General features: G+C 40.5%; 1 protein-coding gene across 1 annotated transcript; it reads left to right on the top strand.

Moving 5' to 3' along the window:
- Positions 1-3,850: 3,850 nt before the first annotated feature.
- Positions 3,851-12,564, top strand: DNAL1 (dynein axonemal light chain 1). The gene is made up of 6 exons (XM_009900631.2): positions 3,851-3,955; positions 4,630-4,685; positions 7,401-7,456; positions 8,675-8,801; positions 9,200-9,343; positions 11,263-12,564. Exons 1-6 carry the CDS (start codon positions 3,921-3,923, stop codon positions 11,307-11,309), a joined length of 465 nt encoding a protein of 154 aa, XP_009898933.1. The 5' UTR covers positions 3,851-3,920; the 3' UTR covers positions 11,310-12,564.
- Positions 12,565-19,385: the final 6,821 nt, after the last annotated feature.

Below are 19,385 nucleotides of genomic sequence, written 5' to 3'. Positions count from 1 at the left end.
GCACTTCCAAGAAAATGAAATTCCTCATAGGTGTTCTTCAGATAACCCACTAAGCTGATTTCATATTTTTACCCAATTAGATATTGCAGTGGATGAGGCAGATCAGCAGAGGTCAGGGAAGAAGCTGCTTCTTGTGTTCACGTGGGTCATTGGCTTTAAAGTTCAATCTGGTTTTAGGCATGAGTTTGAAACAGAAGCAGGAACTGGTTGTACAAAGCTGCTTCTGTCTTCAACATGAGTGACTGAGGTCATGTACTGAATGCTGTAGCAATTTGCTTCCATAATGAAAAAAGCAGTGAAGTTTCTGTCCAAAAAAACCTAATTAACTGGAAACCAGCTGTTCATGCTGGCACCACTGGTAGCTGTTAATCAAGTTTCATGAGACCTTTGGAGTGGGAACTAGGGACATGATCTTCTGAACAGGAGGAGGTGATTCTGTCATGCAGATGTCTGTCTACAGCAGACACCAAAGAGTTACTGCCACAGCACAAGTTTGCCAGGTCATCTACAATGGGACTAGAGTAGCTATCATGTGCTATAGACAGGATTACAACAAATGTCTGTCAGTGGGTGGAAGTAGCTGGAACGTCTGAGGATGCTCAGTGGTAGATGTCTAAATGAAGGTATCTTGTGATATTTGAGATGCACACTTAGGCTCCTGGGTATTGCTGGGTCTTCGGCTGCTTCTCTAGGAGTTCCAGTGGCTGTAGCCATTCTGTTACATGCAGCTGCCTCAACTGTTGTCTTTCACTGTTGGGTCCAGAGTTTCCAGGGGTGTCTAGTTCCCAGCACTAAAGCTCTGTGACCAAGGTGATTGCCTGTAAGATTTTGGGTTGAAGTTAGCATGTTGGTTTTAACTCTTACCATTGGGTTTTGGTTTTGGGGTTTTTTTTGATACCTGATTACTTGAAAGGTTGTTTCTGTCCACATGTGGTAGTGTTACACTGTAGAGCAGCAATAGAGATACCCAAACCAGAGTCCTCTTGTTTTTGTAGGGAGGAGGCTGTTGATCAGTTCCTATGAAGGCTGGTCTCTGAAACCTTCCTAATATGAAAGACATCTTAAAAGATGTTTGATGTTTAGGATATATCAGAGTTTCTCTATATACTACTGTTTTGGATATCATCATGTGGTTTTGATGAGACTCTGATGTGAGGCATAAAAGTTGGAGTTAGTGACAACGAAGTTGGTCAGTGGTTGAGTCCTTATCTGTATCACTGTCTACTTGCAGATTTGCTTGCATTCAGGAAGCTGCCAATGCACAGAAATAGAAATCATGCTGCTTTAAGAGCATTAAGACCACATCTTTTCATTGCAGTTAAGTTCTTATGTCATTGAATTGAATTTGTTCATCAAAGCTAACAAGCAGTGTCCCAAACCCATGTTTCACATAAGGCCGAGAGTAAGATCAGGACGATCGTGTCCCCACATGAAGCCAATTGATTGCTTCTGAAAATGCTGCGGAGTACCCTGCAAAATAAAGGTACAGGACACTGAGGAGTTACAGCTTCTTAGACTCAGCTGGAGCAATATAATACATGGAAGTGGTAGAAGGAGATGGACAAGAATGATAGGGAGAGAGAAGGAAGAGGAGATAGGTCTGCAGTGAACAAGCCAACTCAAAATTTGCAATGAATGTTCATTTGAATTTATTTCATTTTTAGGCAAAAGCCACAACTATCAAAGAAGCTCTAGCCAAATGGGTAAGTATAGAACAGCATCTGGCTGCTTTGCAGTACTCCATGGCATGGGGTTTGACTGTATTCAGCTAAATCTGTTTTTCAAACTTACTGTAAGAATTGTGTTTGCTTGAAACATCTGCTATAACAAGTCTCTTCATGCCCTCCAAAACCTAACCTCAATGTTTCCTGTTAAAGATTTATTTTCCATGTGCTCCTCTGTCACCTGCCTCTTAGAGACCTGTGTCCATGAGATTCCATTCATGTTAGGCATGAAGTGCTGCATTTGCTTTTCTGTTCATGTCATTGTAAGTGGGTCTCAGTCATCCTTTTATTGCTTCTAATCTGGGTCCATATGACTTGTAAAATTGGATCTGTCTGTTTTTCTTCCCTGTACCCTAAAGTCAGGGTGACATTAGTTAAATCAAAGCAGCTTGGACTTCAAATCAAAGTGACTTGAACTTAACAAACACGTAACCTGTTCTTTAGAAAGCATCTTGTCTACCTGTGGTTTCTCTGTGGCTTTTTGTGGTCGCTGGCCTGACCTTTCTTCCGCAAGTGCTCAGCAATCGGGATGAATTTTCTTCCTGCAGGTGCACACTGCTGGCCAGTCTCTGCTGGAAGCGCTCTCCCTTTCATGTTTTTAAGAAAAAACATGTTTTCATTTATTGGTATAACTGAGTATAAATGCAAATAGAAAGAAATGGAAGTTTCACATTTATGTAGTGGCTGACATTCACCATATTCCAGCAAAACATCTGACATGCTTGTTTTCAGAATCGCTAATTACAAGTAAAAATATCACAGAGTTTGGACAGAAACTGGTATATGCACAAGGCAGCATGTGAACTCTTTATTATATGAGTTTGCCTGAAATAGTTTGAGTACATGAGAGAGCAAATAATGTTATCAACACCTGATCTGGTGCTGTTGAGATTCTTAAAAGACTTCTGAGATGCAATTAATTTAATTACAAAGTAGCCATATAAGTCAGGCCAGACCTCATCTATCTCACTTGTCAGTAGCTGTATAAAAATGTTGGAGAAGACAAGAGTCTTTGTTCTGAAAGCATGGAGTAGATTTCTCCTTTGTTAATGGACCTCCAGTACTCCCGCTGAACACTGAGTGAATTGACAGAATGTTGCCTTTGTGCTGGCAGGGAAGCAGCTGTCAAAACTGCTGGTACTACTAAATTGATTCTTGTTCCAAGTGGTTAGGCAATAATTACCATCCCTTTAGAAGTTCAGATTTAAGAGGCTAGTTTTTAAATAAACCCAAATGCTGAAGTTATGGCCATTTTTCTAAAGCTCAGGAATTTATGAAGTATTTAGTCTACAAAATTATCAGCCTAGGTTGTAAATGGGAAATCTGTCTTTTGCTGTGTTCTCTAAAATGTGAAATAATTTTCCCCTAGTCTTTTTAATGGCTCATTTAGAAGTTTGAGGTTTTTTTTAGATTCTTAACTCTGTGAAACTGTTGAGGTTTGCCCCCCAAAACACACTCCTGGGTGCTCAGTTTGTCTTGTGAACTACGTGTGAGTTCTGAGTTTTCTGGGTAAAGTGGGGAGGGGATTTTTCTGTCAGAACTGTTGAGAATCTGCTTCTGCTACATGCTGGCCCTAGCAGAAGTTCCTGTATTCGGTCTCCATGGAAGTACATTCATTCAGATTTTAAACCTCCATCTATTCTACATTTCTTTAGGGCAGAGAAGCCCTAAAGAAATAGAGAATACCTCCTGGGATGGTGACCCCACCAGTTCCCTGGGCAGCCTGCTCCAGTTCTTTACAAGCCTTTCAGTAAAGATGTTTTTCCTAATGTCCAATCTAAACCTCCCCTGGCACAGCTTGAAGCTGCTTCCTCTTGTTCTGCCACTTGTTACTCAGGAGAGGAGACTGATCCCCACGTCACTACTACCTCCTTTCAAGTAGTTGGAGAAAGTATATAAATGCTTTTGATAATCTTAAAAAGCCTTCCTCTCTTCATGCTACGCCAGCAAGAATCTTGACAAACAGCATTCAGAATGCTTTCTCTCTTCACTAACATCTTTTAGTAGTGTATTGGAATTAATTCTATAGTAACTCCTTTTGTAGTAATTTTTTTTCAGTGTAGCAAGTTTTAGTAATCTCATGTAGCAGTGAGCTGCTTCTTCACCTTCTTTTTTCTTTAGGAAGAGAAAAATGGCCAGAAGGCTTCAGAGGCAAAGGAGGTGAAACTGTACGGTCAGATTCCTCCTGTAGAGAAGATGGATGAATCTCTCTCCACGCTTGTTAATTGCGAGTAAGTTCAGTTAAAACCAAATTTCAAACCAAATATTCTCTTTACATTAACTTTCACTTTCTCTGCTGTCCACTGTGCAAATGTGGTTTTACTATGTTTAAGTGTGGCCTTCAAAACAGCAGCTTTATTATTTTTTTTCTCAACTGAGGTGTTCTTTCCCCACACAGTTCCTCTTTTAATTCAAAGATCTCTGTCACTTAACTGAGAAGATGTTAGGATAGGTTTTGTGTTGATATTTGTCCCCAGAAAAATTACATACTGTTTATTGGTATATAATTATAGGTCTGTCTTTGGAGTCTATCAGCTAACTGGCACATTTGTGATCCATTCAAAATTTTTGCAAAAGAAAGATTAAAAAAAAAAGAGTTAATAAGGACTTTCAGAAAGAAATTAGAGCCACTGCAGCAATAAACACCCATGCATTTGATAAGGCTAGGCATGAAAAGATCACCTGGTATGTTGTGTAAGTAACTCAGTACTTCTTCGCAGAAGCTAAATAAAGTTGCAGAAGTCCAAATGGTTTCAGGATATTTTGAGTCCATTCACACATCCAGTTCACCTTCTAATGAGAGAAGAATAGGCAATTACTGCTAATGCAATAGCATTTGGACGTGGAACTCTGCTGATACAGTGATCCCTTGTATACTGTGAATTGATTATTCTTGCTTTTAAAGGAAACTATCGCTGTCTACAAACTGCATTGAAAGAATCGCCAACTTGAGCAGCCTAAGTAAGTGACCAGCCAGTGATGGGTTATGTTTGCTTTCTAGTCGTTTGAACAGGACATGTACCATAATTTGTTACATGCTTTATACCTATTCTTACCCTTTTTAATCTCTTCCTCTTGGAGAATGAGAAATGACCTTTAAAATTGTCAGTCTTAGAGGAGAATGCGTGTTTGGCAGTAATGGTGCATTAAAGCATGTATCCCTGAACTAGCCTTGGGACATGGCTCACAGTGCAGGTTTAACAACAGCAACAACAAAAATCCATTCAGAGCACCTTTGTACCTGCTAGTGGGCCTACTTGTGATGTTCAACACCTAAGCAGTTCTGGAGTGGTTTAATAACCAATTTCCACACTCATGATGGAGACAGTTTGCAGTTCAACAACTCTTTAGATGTGATATTGCATGGAGTGAGGTTGGAGTGGTTTAGTTTAAACCTGGATTGAAAAATGCCATTCCACTTTGTAGAAGACTGGGCATTGGTTTTGTTCATATTTGAAATGGGTGTGCATCAGCCTAGAAGCATAACTGAACTTCTATTTTTTGGGCAGCTGTCTATGAATCCTTGAAACTCAATGGGTTACTGACTTTGGGACAGAAGTCACAAATGGACTTTGGCTTTATGGCATGAGGCTAGCAGAGAGCTGCAGGTTTAGAGTTGAAGCTTCCAGGCTTTTCTGTCCCCATCAAACTGCTGGCTGGACAGACAAGAAACCTGGAATCCCACCCTCTCCAGCTACACACCAACAGGGCTGTCAAGGAGCTTGATGAACACATTTGTTTTCATAATATTATCGGACTCCAACAAACTTGAAAATAGTAATCAAGGAGAAAATATTCCAAATAACTGTACTGTAATAAATCAAATTGAGTAATTGATGAGCAAAAAAAAAATTAGCTATATATAACAGTAAAAACAGTGATTTTTTTCAGTGGGATAAAACATTAAAAGCCTTTGAAGTATCTTAAATATTTATATTTTTAAAATGTGGAATCAAAACCTCCAGTTTGTACCAAATATTTGATCTGATCCTAAAGCCAGGCACTATGTGGGCTGTCTCTTAAAGGTACAGAACTGGGAACTCTGTTGACTTCTGTGGAAGACAGAGAAAGCAGAGCTCAGAGCTATGAAAACCAGGCCACTAATTATTACACACTTACTTTTTGCAGAGAGGAGGCTGAGCATTTTTTTTCCAGCATCTACTCTTTTCAGACAGAAAAGATGATGAATAATGCACACACCTGGTATCATCATTATGTTGAGTAGATCATTCTGTGTAAATCCGTACCTGTGAGGAAGATGCTTTAGATGACACCAACAAGTGTTAATTCTGTGGTTTAGACAGGGTAAACTTTCTATGAGGGAGGCCTTTTGTTCTGAGGGACTTTGTATTTTAAAAGAAGACAGTACTAAAAACCAGTAACAGCAGTTAGAAACAGTAAAGCATGGCTTTTGAAGCAATCTGTCATTTTTGTATTTGTAAGTATCCTTTCATTTATTACAACTCTCAAAAGCTAGTGCAGACTTACAATTTAGAAACATGAGTCACAGAGAAAGGAGCTGGCTAGACTAAAAGGGCTCTTCCCTGTAGATAGGCATCCTTAGGGATGTTCTGGAGAATATTAGCTGTAGTAGGCTATAGACTTACGATTATTCAGGTGTTGAGCGTGGTCATGTATTAAGCTGTTGTATTTAAAAGAATTCTTGCTGTACCTCAGCTTTTTAATGAAAACTAATCATCCTGGTTTAGGATGTTTGCCAGGTGTCATTTTAGCAGGTATGGGTTCATCCCTGCATTTTTTGAGACTGAACATACAACTATCTGTTCCAGATCAGCTCTGAGTCTTCACCCAGTCTTTAGCCACTACATGTGCTGTCTGTGGAGCATCTGTTGCTACTTGGCTGCAACTGACATTGATCCTGCAGTTGACTATTGTACTTTGTATTTGCAATCATTATGCACACAATAGCAAAACAAGATCATTAGGTATTTAATCTTTAATGCAGCTGAGAAGTGTGAAAACTTTCATGAGAGGTATAGATCCAGAGTTAACCCAGCTAGCTGCTGCAACTCAATTTGCTTATTTACACCTGCAAGAAAGCTTGTGTGAAAAATGAAAATGTTACACAAAAATACTGCTGTTTTGTTACAGCTTTGAGTAACACTAGTAGTATGCTAAACCCCAGCCAGAACAGTTCGTTTGGGAAGGTGATATGCCTGTGTGCTAGACTCAGTTAAATATTGTTTCTCATCAGAGTTCTGGAAGACAGATTTATATGCTGCCTCTATTGTAGAAATCAAATCTGCTCTCTTAAATTAAGGTTGGAACAACCTTTTCCTGCAGAAGAAGGGATATGATCTGTGTTAGATCAAAACTAGCAGGTTAGCAGTTAAGAGTTCAGGTGCAAGGTGAAATAACAATTTTTATTCAGTATTTATCTGGGCTGAATTTCAGCAAGGTAACCTACAGATGAGCAGCTTTGTTTCTGTGAGTGTGTTTCTGAGGTATCCCCTGCATCCATTCCTGGTGATCTGTGTAGGTTAGGAGGTTTCATTTCTGTTAGGTCATTGTTTCTTAAGGTGACCTGTTGAGAGTGCAGTTTATTTGTGAGTAGACTATGATGTTTTACCTGACTTACAGAATCTTCTTATATTAAAACAAAAAAACCCAACCCCAACCATTTATTAACATGAAACTTTCTATTATCTATTACAGAAAATCTGAGGATTCTGTCTTTGGGAAGAAATAACATAAAGAACTTGAATGGATTGGTATGTGCTTCTTGCTATCAGTTCTTCATCAGCAGAGTGGGGTGCTTTCTAGACCATGGGATAATTCCCCTGCATCCAAAAAAGTCTTTGCAGACTGTATGCTATGGCCTCACCATTTATATTCTCCTTTCACTATGCTCTGTTCACCCTCCTGTGCTTTGCTTCTGAATTTTCAAACAATCTATTTTTTTAGTCACTTTTCATGATTAGTGATTCTTCAGGGCCAATTTACCACATAAAAGGATCTCAGAAAGAGAGATTTCATTGTCTTTGTCAAAGGTCAGCAGAACTCTTATTTGAAAACTGCCGTCTGTAAAGCCCTTTGAAATCCACTGGCTTTATATGACAGTAAGTCCTACAGACTTCTTTGCATGAGGAGTTTTTTAACCTGAAGATTGTTAGGCTATGCATCTTTATTACAAATATTAGCAGCCCTGTGGATGAACGCTTCATGTGAGAGTCTGTCATTTTTATGTTAATGGCCACCTGAAGCAATGTGGCTTTAGGGGAGGAGATGGTGGCAGGACTAAGTCTGCTAGGTAGAGGAAAATTTGTTGCAGCTAAATTGGATCAAATTTGTTACATTTGAATTAAGAGCAGAAAAACTTTCTTCAAACAATTCTTTTGTTTTTAATTAATATAGCATTTATTTTTTCCCTCAAGAAATACTGTATGTTTCTGCTACAGAATATTTCTCTTCAAAGCTATTCCTACCTTCAGAGATGCCGAATCTCTTAAGTGTGAAATGGTCAGTGTGTAATGTCTGGGTTAAAACCCCTCCCTTTTGAAAGAACTATGAAAGCAGCTTCTGGCTGGCAGGTATAACTGTACCTGCACCTGAAAGTAATCATTCCTTGATATTGTGTAAACCTCCTTCTAAAGCAGTTGGTGGTTTGCATTCACTGCTTGTGTACTTGCAGAAGTGCACAAGCAGCCAAATTTGTATCTTCTGCCCCTGTGCCACAAGAACAACTACTCCAGCCAGCTATTCCTTGTCTTATTCCAACATTATGATTTCTGTCCTCCTAAATAAATTTCCTGTCCTTTACTCTTAATTCCCATGAGTGTTTGTTATGCATAATTAGGCACTGGCTTAAAAGGAAATTAGGACCAATATGCCTTAGTATTTTCTCATGAGTTGATCTTTAGGGGGTGAAGGGAGAATCTGAAGAAGGAAGATCAACTTCTGGTTACCTAAGCAGTCCTGTCATTTTCCAGGAGGCAGTTGCAGAGACTTTAGAGGAGCTGTGGATCTCATACAACTTCATTGAGAAACTGAGAGGTATTCGTGTAATGAAGAAGCTGAAAGTTCTTTACATGTCGAATAATCTGGTGAAAGACTGGGGTAAGCCATGCCTCTATTCTTGTACCTTCTCCTGTCGTGTGGTGAATGCATTAGTTAAGTCACCAAGTGGAAAATAGTTCTGCATGTTCCAGGGTTGTAAGTCTTACTGATAAACATGCAGACATGTGCAGAATCCCTAAATATCCACTCAAGCAAGAGAGTGAAAGTAGTTAGAATGTTGAATTAAACTTCTAAGGCAAGTAGAATTTATTCTTTGAATCATCTTTCTTGGACTTCTTTTAGAATGCTCAACCTGATGCCAGCTCAAGCCCAAGCAATGCCTATGCTGTTGTATCCAGTGCTATTTATGTTTGCACTGAGTTTGAAAGGACTGTGTGGTGCAAATGTACTTCCCATGTTTCACACTCCAGTAGTTGTTTTCACCTTTGTGGTTGCAGCAGAGTTTGTGAGGCTGGCAGAGCTGCCGTTACTGGAGGATCTGGTGTTTGTAGGCAATCCTCTACAAGAGAAATATGCCTCCGATCAGAACGCTTGGATTGAAGAAGCAACCAAACGGGTACCCAAACTGAAAAAGCTGGATGGTGAGTCTGGGGCATGAGGCAATTGGTGTGAGGTTACAGCTTCACATAAAGACAACCAGAGGAAAATGAATCATAACCTGAGAACGCCATCTGTCTGCCCATGTAATGAATTTTCCTCCCTCCTCTCTGTGGAGTCATTCAGATCCTGGCTGCAGGATCTCCTGAGAGTGCTTGATGGATTTTGGAGTGTTAAATCCAAGTGGTCTTGTAGCCTACTGGGCTTTACTCTTGAAGTTAGCATATAGACAGAACCAACAGATTTAGTAGCAGCAGGAAAGGTCTGATTGTAAGGATGGCTTCATTACAGGGAGCAACCAATTGGCCCTTGAAGCCAGATCTGCTGAAGTAATAAGGATTATTAGTAAGTCAAAGCCTGGTGAGAGAAGTGTACTGCTTTGAAGGACAGCCTGCAGTTGTCCATTTGCTGTTGCAGTAGAAGACATTTTGAGCATGAAACAAACAATGGAATAGGGCAAATACCTGTACAGGCCAAGAGTAACCTTGATAGTATAAGGTTAGATTCTTGGTTTCTTAGGCATTTGTGCAGCCTGGAGCAATGGAAAGCTCTGAATGAAGTAGGTACATTTTCTACACAACCTAGAAAAGAAGATGATAGTTAAGAATGGAAACCACAAAAACTAGAAGGTTGAGCAAAAGAGATGTCAGAAATGCTGCAGCTGGCTATGAGGTAATTGCTGTTACAGTGTCCCAGGATCCTGTTATGCTTAGGTACTGTATGTGAGGTGACTAATAGAGGGGGCCTCAAAATTACTTAAATGCTTAAGATGGTCTAGACAAAAATAAGCAGTGACAGCCTCTTTCAGCAGGTGGCTGTTTCCTTTCTGTTAGTTCCTGAGCCCAAAACCCAGCTCAGCAGTTAGGTGTCTTGAGCACAACAGAAACCAGCTTCTAGTGTGTGTTTGGTGGTTGGTTTTGTTTGTTTTTTACCTGTGAGAAAAGAAACAGAGTGCTCCATTCTTACAGTAAACAGAAAGCTCTCACCACAAAGCCTCACCATCGTTCAGGTCTCTGCCTCAGGCTGAGCAAAGCATTGGTATAGCCCAGGTGACAGTGTAGGTGCCTGGATATACACCTCCAGGTCCTGCTGTTCCTGTACCAGGTATCTACGCCTGTACTTAGTTGTGCTATTTCAGCATGCTCTGAGCTTACTTGAGTTTTGCCACTGTGAGGAAAAATTGTGACTTCATTAATCTTTTGGGGGGAGGCAGGGGGAGAGCTAACATTTGAACTTATTTTAAGTTCAAGAATGCACCATTATGAGGTGAACCCTGCAGCCAGCCACAATCTGAGCTGCCTTTGCTCAACTGCTGTTAAAAAGTGATTTTTTGTTTATTTTTTTTAATACCCAGGGGGTGACATGCTACTGTGCAACACAGCTTTATCCCATGATATCCAAGTTGTCCCTGAGATCTGACCCTATTGCTTCTTGGATCCACAGTAATGTATTTTCTAGTGTGGACATTTAGTTAGGTATCAGTGGGGAGGTGTCCCATACTTAATCACATGTGTCATGGAAATGGCAGTGCAAAGTATAGGCCCAGCAAGAGAAGGGTGATGTGCTGGTTGGTTGCTGGCAGTTGAACCAACATGGTGCATCTCCCAGAGACTAAGGCTGGTGTTTGTAGGTCTTGCTTTAGTATCTTTTTTAGTCCCTGTTACCTCAGAAGTTGGAAAAATATGATCAGCTGAAGGCTTTTCTGATTAGAAGCAGTTGAAGGCATCCAGAATTTCAGGTCAGTTAGAAGCAGTAGCAGGAAATGCAACTCTCCTCTTTCTGCCAGTCTGATTCTTTCCAGCAGTCCAGATGAGTTTTCAGGTCTATCAGTGTTACCTAATCCTTCTCTATATAATCCTCCTTTAATCTATTTTCTCTTTTTTTTTTTTTCTTTTCCTCATAGGTATCTTAGTTATTAAACAAGAAGAAGATGAAGAAGGAGCAAACTGATGAAACTTTTTTCTTGGGTATTTATTTAAGTAACTCCAGATAGCTTGGCACATAGAACTTTTATATTAAATGTTTGTTTTGAAGAAAATCTTCAGGCAATATTTAGAAGACCAGCCAATCTCCACAGTCTCTCACCCAAAGAGTTAGCTACCAAAATATGGGCACACCAGTTTGGTCAAGCTGATGACACCTTCTGCAGAGACCAGTGGAGCCAAGTTTACCTACTGTTTGGCTAGCAAGAGATCCTTACCAAAACTAATATGTAACTGTTTTTACTCCCTGATTAGTGGTGCTTGTTGTTAACTCTTGGGTTATAATAGAACCATTTTAGCTTTTTTAATGCAGCTGGCCAACAGTTATCATTGGACCACCGAGGCCAAAAGAACAATGTTGTGATTTAGAGGCACATTGGAAGCTTTGTTGTGTTTAAGTTTGCCATGGGAATCCTTCACTACATTAAACATGCAGTTTGCCTTTTCATCCCCTTAACCCTAACGCCAAACAGGCCCAGGAGTTGCAGACCTACGCACAAAAAAGCTATTGGTCTGACAATCACTTGCTACTAGCCTTAAGAATTGAACTGGGCTTCTCACATTGGAACTCAACTGCATTGCTTAGAAGGCCATCTGTAACTTATATATTTATTTATTTTAAAGAAGCAATGGGAATGCTTTGCATGGTTTCAGTGAGACTAAAATAGCTGCTGGCCTTTTGTGTTGTCTCTTACTAAGAAGTTATTTTAGATTGGAATATGTGACCCCTTATCCTACAGCTGGTTTCTAGTTTTGGTTTGGATCACTGGTGGAAGACATAATTCTTCTCAGCTCTGCAATTTTCCTATAACTGATATTAATGCAGAAACAAAGAGTGAATAAATGACCTGGGCTTGAGTGCAGAAAATTCTGGTTTGGGGGATACTAATGTTTTATGAAAGCACGAGGTAAGCAGTGAGAGAAAGTGCATGTAGTTAGTGGGGAAGATGAGGGGAGAGAGAGGTGAGACAAGATGAAAAGTGGGCATGGGGAGGGGGAAATAAAAATTAAGTATTGAAGATATACTAATTGTGCTACATTGCAGGGTAAGCAGTTTTAGCAAAGCCCCCTTATGTGACAGGTGACTATTTTTAGTGAAAAGCATTACAGAGTGGTGAAGACATACTTGCCTGCACTGCTGGATGCCAGTAGTGGGCTTTTTCTTCTTCTCTTTAGAGAACAGATCAAGTCACATGAGTAGATGTTTCTAGAGCTCAGGTTTGTGCTATCTCTTTTTCTTTTTTTTTTTTTTTTTAAAGCTTTTCTTCTAAGTACCACCTTTGTTTACATTCAAATGGCAGCAAGTGTCCCTGCTGGCTCCAGACCAGGCATAGAAGGGATGGAAGCAGAATGCCACTTTTCATTATTTGTGAAGATGAGGCTGGAGTTGAAATCTTGGAAGTCATGGTCAGAGATAAAAGGTAGAATTGGCCCAGGCAAGTGTGGTATTGACCTCAAACTCCAGGTGTAATTGCAGGACAAGACAGTTTCTTTCATCATTTTCTAAGTGAAGAGTATGAAGTAGAAGATTACAAGACAATCACAGTTTAGGTTCAATGTATTGCTAGTTATTCTATGAGTGTTGCAGGAATTCTTAAGCATTCCAACTAAAATTGACAATTGCTGATGAGGTTTGAGTTTGACTTAGATCCATTACTTCAAGTAACGTCAAGAGAGCATTGCAAAACCTGTGGATGTTCTTCACCTAGCACAAACAACTTCCAGGCAGCTGCTCTCTTGACTGGAAAGTAGTTTAACCAGTTCACTGGGTTTCTCTTACAGACAACTTGCCATTTCTATGACATTTTAGTACTACTCTCCTAGCTTTATCATTGTTAGTAAAGGCACCATTGACCAAGAAGCTTGAGAGGAGGGGATGTGGTCAACAGCCATTTCATGTTGGCTTTTTTGAAAGTAAGCCATTCGGTTCACTCACAGCCAACCCCTTCTGGCACAGCAGATGTGCTTTGGCAGTACACAGCCAATGGGTGCACTTGGCCCCTCCTGACCCCATCTGCTGTGAGGGAGCAGAGGGTGTTGGCTTGTGTCCGTACAACTGAAATGGAAGTGTGGTTAATATGAGCCAGAGCCTGGGTGGTGCAAAACCTGACTTTTGAATACTACCAACAAATGGAAATGCCAAATTCATCTCTGTGTTTCAAGGCATCTTCAGGACAGACTGTGCAGTGCTGTTGTCATAGTGCTTGGCCATGAACTTCTGTAGCTGTTCTCTCCTAGCACAGCACCTACAAGTACGGTACAGACAGCTAGGTTAGCTCCAGATGAAATGTGACAGGAGAGAGCAAGTGAGTGAAAGTACACAGTACAATGCCAAGCAATCCTGCTGGTTGGGTTTTTTTAGCATCTAAACAGGGCCTGAATCTCCCTGTATTTATGAAGGTAATGTTAAATACAGCAAATACTCTACACTTCGGCTATTCTAGCATATGCCATGAGCAGAATAGCAGCTTAAGTGTTTTGTGTGGTGATGACTGGAATGAAGTACAGCTCCACTGACAAGGTGTGCAGGGTAAGAGCAGTTTCTGGCTCTTGTAATGAACTGATACGTGTCATATCTGCGGGAGTCAGTCCATGAACTACTACGTATTGAGTAGCTCAGTCATCAGCTCTTTTCAGAGATCTAGCAGCACATGTTCTTTAGCTTTTTTTGGGGTGCTGCACTGTAAATACCACCAAAAAAGAAAAGAAGAAAATCATTATTGAAGGAATGGAGCATCCTGTCTCAGCACAATTCTAACAGCAGTAAAGGAAGCTTAACAGATTTGCCTTGCCTTTCACCCTTCATGCTGTGATAAATTACCATGCAATTTAAACCACTTGTGATAAAAACTGTGTGTTGACCTCAATGAAACAACACAGTGAGAAAAGAATAAACTGTGGCTCCCATTTGTCAGGAGATGCTTCAGCTCTGAGCTGGGTAAAAGGTTCAGCTTAATGGTGGTTTGCCTGATGAAGCAAGATTACAGAACAAACTAATCCCTCCCTAGACTTTTTCGCCTTCAAAATAAGCAAAGTTTTCCTAAATTTTAAAATTTGCACTTTAAAATTATGCACTGGGTGTGATGGAAGGCAGAGAGAGTGGAATTAAAGCAGCTGATCTGCATACTGATGGTGCTACACCTTGTCATATATAAGCTAAGAGCAGAGCTCAGCCTGTATGCCCAGAGGGAGCAGCTGAGTAAAACGCCAAAAGGCTCCTCCTTCTTTGCTCTTCCCCATTGCACCACCTCCAACAAAGTATTAAGCACATTATTATTCATGGATGAAAAGAGCACCCATGTAAAACTTGCAAGCCATGTGGAATTCTGCTTTTCCCATTGAAAGGATGGGCGATTAGCATCCACTTTATTCCTTAAGGAAATACCCTGAAATTAAATTAGTGTTAGGAAATAGCTAGGTTTTTTACTTACCTGTTAGCACACTGACTTCTCTTCAAAGAGCTGATGTATGCAGTGGTTATATTGGGAACTGCTGAAAAATGTGAGAAGAGACCTGAGGACCAGCAGATGACTCAGGTTACACTAGGAGTTGACTCATCTAAACGAATCTTCAAGCAAAAGAGCACTTTTAACATCCCTTTTGGCTTTCTTTTGTATACAGTAATTTTGTAGCATGACCAAGCTGTTGAATTTGCTGTGTTTAAATTATTTAGACCTACATTTATAAATGTTATTCTGTGAAACTTGTTTAAAAAAAATAATATAACGTTATTTTATACAAACATCTTTGGCTGCTTGTGTAATGACATATTCCAGCTTGCAGAAAGGGTTCAGAAATTAAATGTTGTTCTCCTTAAACTTTCCCAGCTGCTCAGGGAGCAACGTGTTTATAGTTTGTAAATGCTCTTTCTCATTGCCTCTATATTTTAGAATAGAAAATAACTGAATGTTGGAAATAACTAAAATGCTGATACATTGTGATTGGTGTCACTTGATACATAAATATTTTTCAGTCTTTTAAGATACTGATTGTCAGACTTTGTTCTTAGGGCCCAAGAAAAGTCTACTGCTGCTATATGGGGGAAAAACATCCAAATAAGTTACAGAAATCCCAGTCCTCCTTCAGTACCAAATGACTAATTGCACTTTGAATGTAAGTTCTGTTGACAGCAATACACTATCAATTCCATTAAACCTAGACAAGAGAAGGTTAACTAATTAATAAATTGTAATAGAAATTTGAGCCTTCAACAGAGAGCACCATTGAAATGTAATTTCAAAGCTGAGATGTAAAGAACAAGCTTTCTACCTCACGGTCCACAGCCATCCGCCTCAGGAATGAGAACAGCAGCATCCTGCAATGATGGCTGCAGTGCTGTTTACAAAGGAAAATCCTGCAGAATTCCTCACAAGACCACTAATGCAAAGCTTAATAATTGAAACACTTTCTAAGGTCTCTTTCAGCAGTTGAAATAATTTCACAGTATCACTTAGGTTGGAAGAGACCTCAAAGATCATCGAGTCCAACCTGTCTCCACAGACCTCATGACTAGACCATGGCACCAAGTGCCACATCCAATCTCCTCTTGAACACCTCCAGGGACAGTGACTCCACCACCTCCCTGGGCAGCCCATTCCAATGACAAATGACTCGCTCGGTGAAGAACTTTCTCCTCACCTCAAGTCTAAACCTCCCCTGGTGCAGCTTGAGGCTGTTCTGGTGCTGGTTGCCTGGCAGAAGAGACCAACCCCCTTCCTGGCTACAACCACCTTTCAGGTAGTTGTAGAGGGCAATGAGGTCACCCCTGAGCCTCCTCTTCTCCAGGCTAAACAATCCCAGCTCCCTCAGCTTCTCCTTGTAGGGCTTGTGCTCAAGGCCTCTCCCCAGCCTTGATGCCCTTCTCAGGACACATTCCAGTGTCTCAATGTCCTTCTTAAACTGAGGGGCCCAGAACTGGACACAGGACTCAAGGTGTGGCATAACCAATGCAGAGTACAGGGACACAATGACTTCCCTGCTCCTGCTTGCCACACTATTTCCAGAAGCTTGGGCTTGGATCTACCAATTGGAAAGGAAAAAAAAACATTATTTTGAGAACCAAAGTGGCCAGAATGTGTGACTTGTCTGATTATCCCAAGTTTGTTTGTGTGGCTTCAGTTTTAGTACAAGGCAGTCAACCTTCAGCACTTCTGCCATCTCGCTTTGATGGGAAGGCAAAGGCATTATTTAAAGGCTTCAGGGTTCCCTAACTCTTTTTTCCCTACCAAGCAAACCACCACTTCTCCAACTGCTACTGCTGATCAACAGCCACATCCACAGAGATAAATTAAAACAAAGGTTTTTCCCCGGGCTGAGTCTTTCTCCTGCCAGCTCTGCCAAGAATGCCAAAACGAAAGTTTGTCAGCAGAACCTAACACTAAAAACCAGGCACACACCTGCCTTACTCTTGCTGAGTTCTAGCAGGAGGCCAGTCAGACACTGGTACACATTTCCATCATGGTCTCTACAGAGCAATAACATTTGCAGCTTTTAAAGACTTCATGCCTACAGATGAAGCCCCTATGCAGCCTAGTTAACTACCAAAACAGAAGGAACCTTTGTTTTGAGGATGGAGGAGAGCATATTAAGATTCAGCTACTGCCAGAGGAAACAAGATTAGGGGTGTGTAACAAAATATATTTAACTGCCTTACATTCAGCTAATAGATGCCTTTACAACAGTATTTACTAAAAACTGGATTTAAACTCTACTATTGAAGAATGAGATGCAATCTGATTTACAACTGGAGTTATTTCTACAACCAGCAGATTGAACTACTGAACAGCAGGAACACGTTAACACTTTTTCCAGCATCTCTAGATTTACTGCAGTCTCTACCTGTCCCAGCCCCAATCATTCAGGAGTTCAGATTAGATCCCAGCCCCTCAAGTACTGAATTAATCCATGCTGCCTTTGCTCTGTCCACTCTCTTTGTCACAGTTTCAGGTAGTGTCAGAATCCAGCTTCCCTCATTCACAATGCAGTGGCCCTTAGAAGTACTGAATTTCTAACATGCTGTAAAGGTTGTTACTGGGCTTGGAGTGGGGCACACACACCATCAATATTTCTGTAAAGTGACTGGAGCTGCATCTTCCAGTTGTCCTCTTGGATAGAAGACATGAAACACACTGCAGTCTGGTGTCTTCAGGGAGAAGGAGGACTAACAGCCTTGAGGGTCGCTATGGAAAACACAGAGGGAGGTATGATGAGAGCAGACCCACCAACCACTTCCTTTGCATGAATGCACCAGAGGAATGATCCACCCTGAACCCCCCACCAGCCACTCCCTTACACCATCAAAAAAACCTCAGCTCTGAAGCTACTTTTTAAACCTCCTTTAATAAAAGGCTTTTCAGATATACAGGGGATATTAAGTAAATAAGTTACGTAGTACATTACAATCACATCAGCAAGATTTTCTTTAGTGTATTAATAGTTTATAAAAAAAAGCACACAAAAAATAAATTCAGTCCAGTCTATCACAACTGTACAGCAACAGGTAAATATATTTATATATGTACAATTTAAACATGTAACAGTCTTTCAAAAGGTGCCCTAGGCAGCAAACACACAAAAGGGAGTGTCTGCTCGCTTGTTAAAATAAAAGTAATATACTTTATTATAAAGCATTTGTACAGTAATTACAAAGGCTGACTGCTCCTGTACAGTACACCAAAGCTGGGACTACAAATTTAAAAACTGAACATAGAAAGAATGAACACAAACTTTATATCAAATCTGAACTACAAGGGGAAAAACACGTGGAGAAAGCTGCAGGAAATGGGTTTTTAAAATATACAGTTATATCTCTATAAAAATATATATGTTCGTCTTCTAATCTGGGGAGTTAAAGGGGTTTGCAGGCTCAGCTGTCAGTGGAATCCTACTCTTGGAAAGAAAAGTCCTGGGACAGCTGGGGATTCAGAGTGTGTCTTCCTAACGTTTGACATGGGAGAGAACAAGGGCAAGGAAAAAGCAGCTGAACCCAAGTGACAAATTTACACAAAAACTCACCCCCACAGAAATCAAACACGGGCTGTAGACACTGCTTCTCTGTCTCTTTAAAGCTTCATAAACTTTCAGACAGACATCATAAGATAAGGAGAAAGTTTGCTTGGGAAAAGGTGGTTTAGAATAAGGGTTCTGGCAGAGGTAATTGCTGGACTAAAAGTGCAGTGGTATGAGAACAGACAAGACTCCTATGGCTATAGTCCTCCCTATTCCCATTTCATTCAAAGTAGCGTATGTATACATAGGAATTTACTAGTCCCCTGCCTGAGAGACAATTAAGAAGTAACTACCAAGAGTGAGAAAGTTCACTCTCTGGTTTGCAAAAAACTTCTTGTTGTCCTTTTTTTTTTAATGCTGATTTTAATCTAAGCTTGATAAAAATGACCCAAAGCTGCAGTTTGATAAATTGGAGGGCATTTTTAGCTAATTTGAACTTCCTATTACATGTCTAGTATGGGATTAATAGTCAAGTTACCTTTAAGCTTTAGAATTTCTGTCTTTGCCCTACCTTAAACATCTGCATTCCTACCTGGTCCTAGCTAGCAAAATGCTGAGGTCCTGCACAGCCATTGAAATCCTACAGGCCTCCAACTTACAGAGTTGGATTCTCTCAGGTACCGTTACCTGCATTGGTAAATGGAAAAACATCAATTAAAAAGCATAACTGTTCTTGCAGCCAGACTGCAAAATACCTGCAGCTATATCAAATGTGCATCACAAATGCATGCATAGATCTAGTAATTATATACACACAGAGGCTTACGAAATAGAGATGCTGTCCCAAGCAGATCACGAACCTGAAAGACTGAACCTATCTGTGAAGGGCTGGCAGCACAGGCAGAGGTACACCATGGAGGTAAAGTGTGATCTGTCACTGCACCTCACACTGCCCAGCGCCGGCATTCAAGACTCACACAGGCAAGAGTCTGAAATACAGACACCTGACTGTATGTGACCACCAGCCTGCTGGGTATGTGACTACTCAGTGCCTGATCTCACAGTGAAAAAGACAAATCTGTTAGTGCACATTTAC

The sequence above is a fragment of the Dryobates pubescens genome, chromosome 5 (genome assembly GCF_014839835.1).
Source record: "Dryobates pubescens isolate bDryPub1 chromosome 5, bDryPub1.pri, whole genome shotgun sequence".
Lineage (NCBI taxonomy): Eukaryota > Metazoa > Chordata > Aves > Piciformes > Picidae > Dryobates > Dryobates pubescens.
Note: the sequence above shows the minus strand (reverse complement) of the source record. Positions and strands in the feature narration are given on the sequence as shown.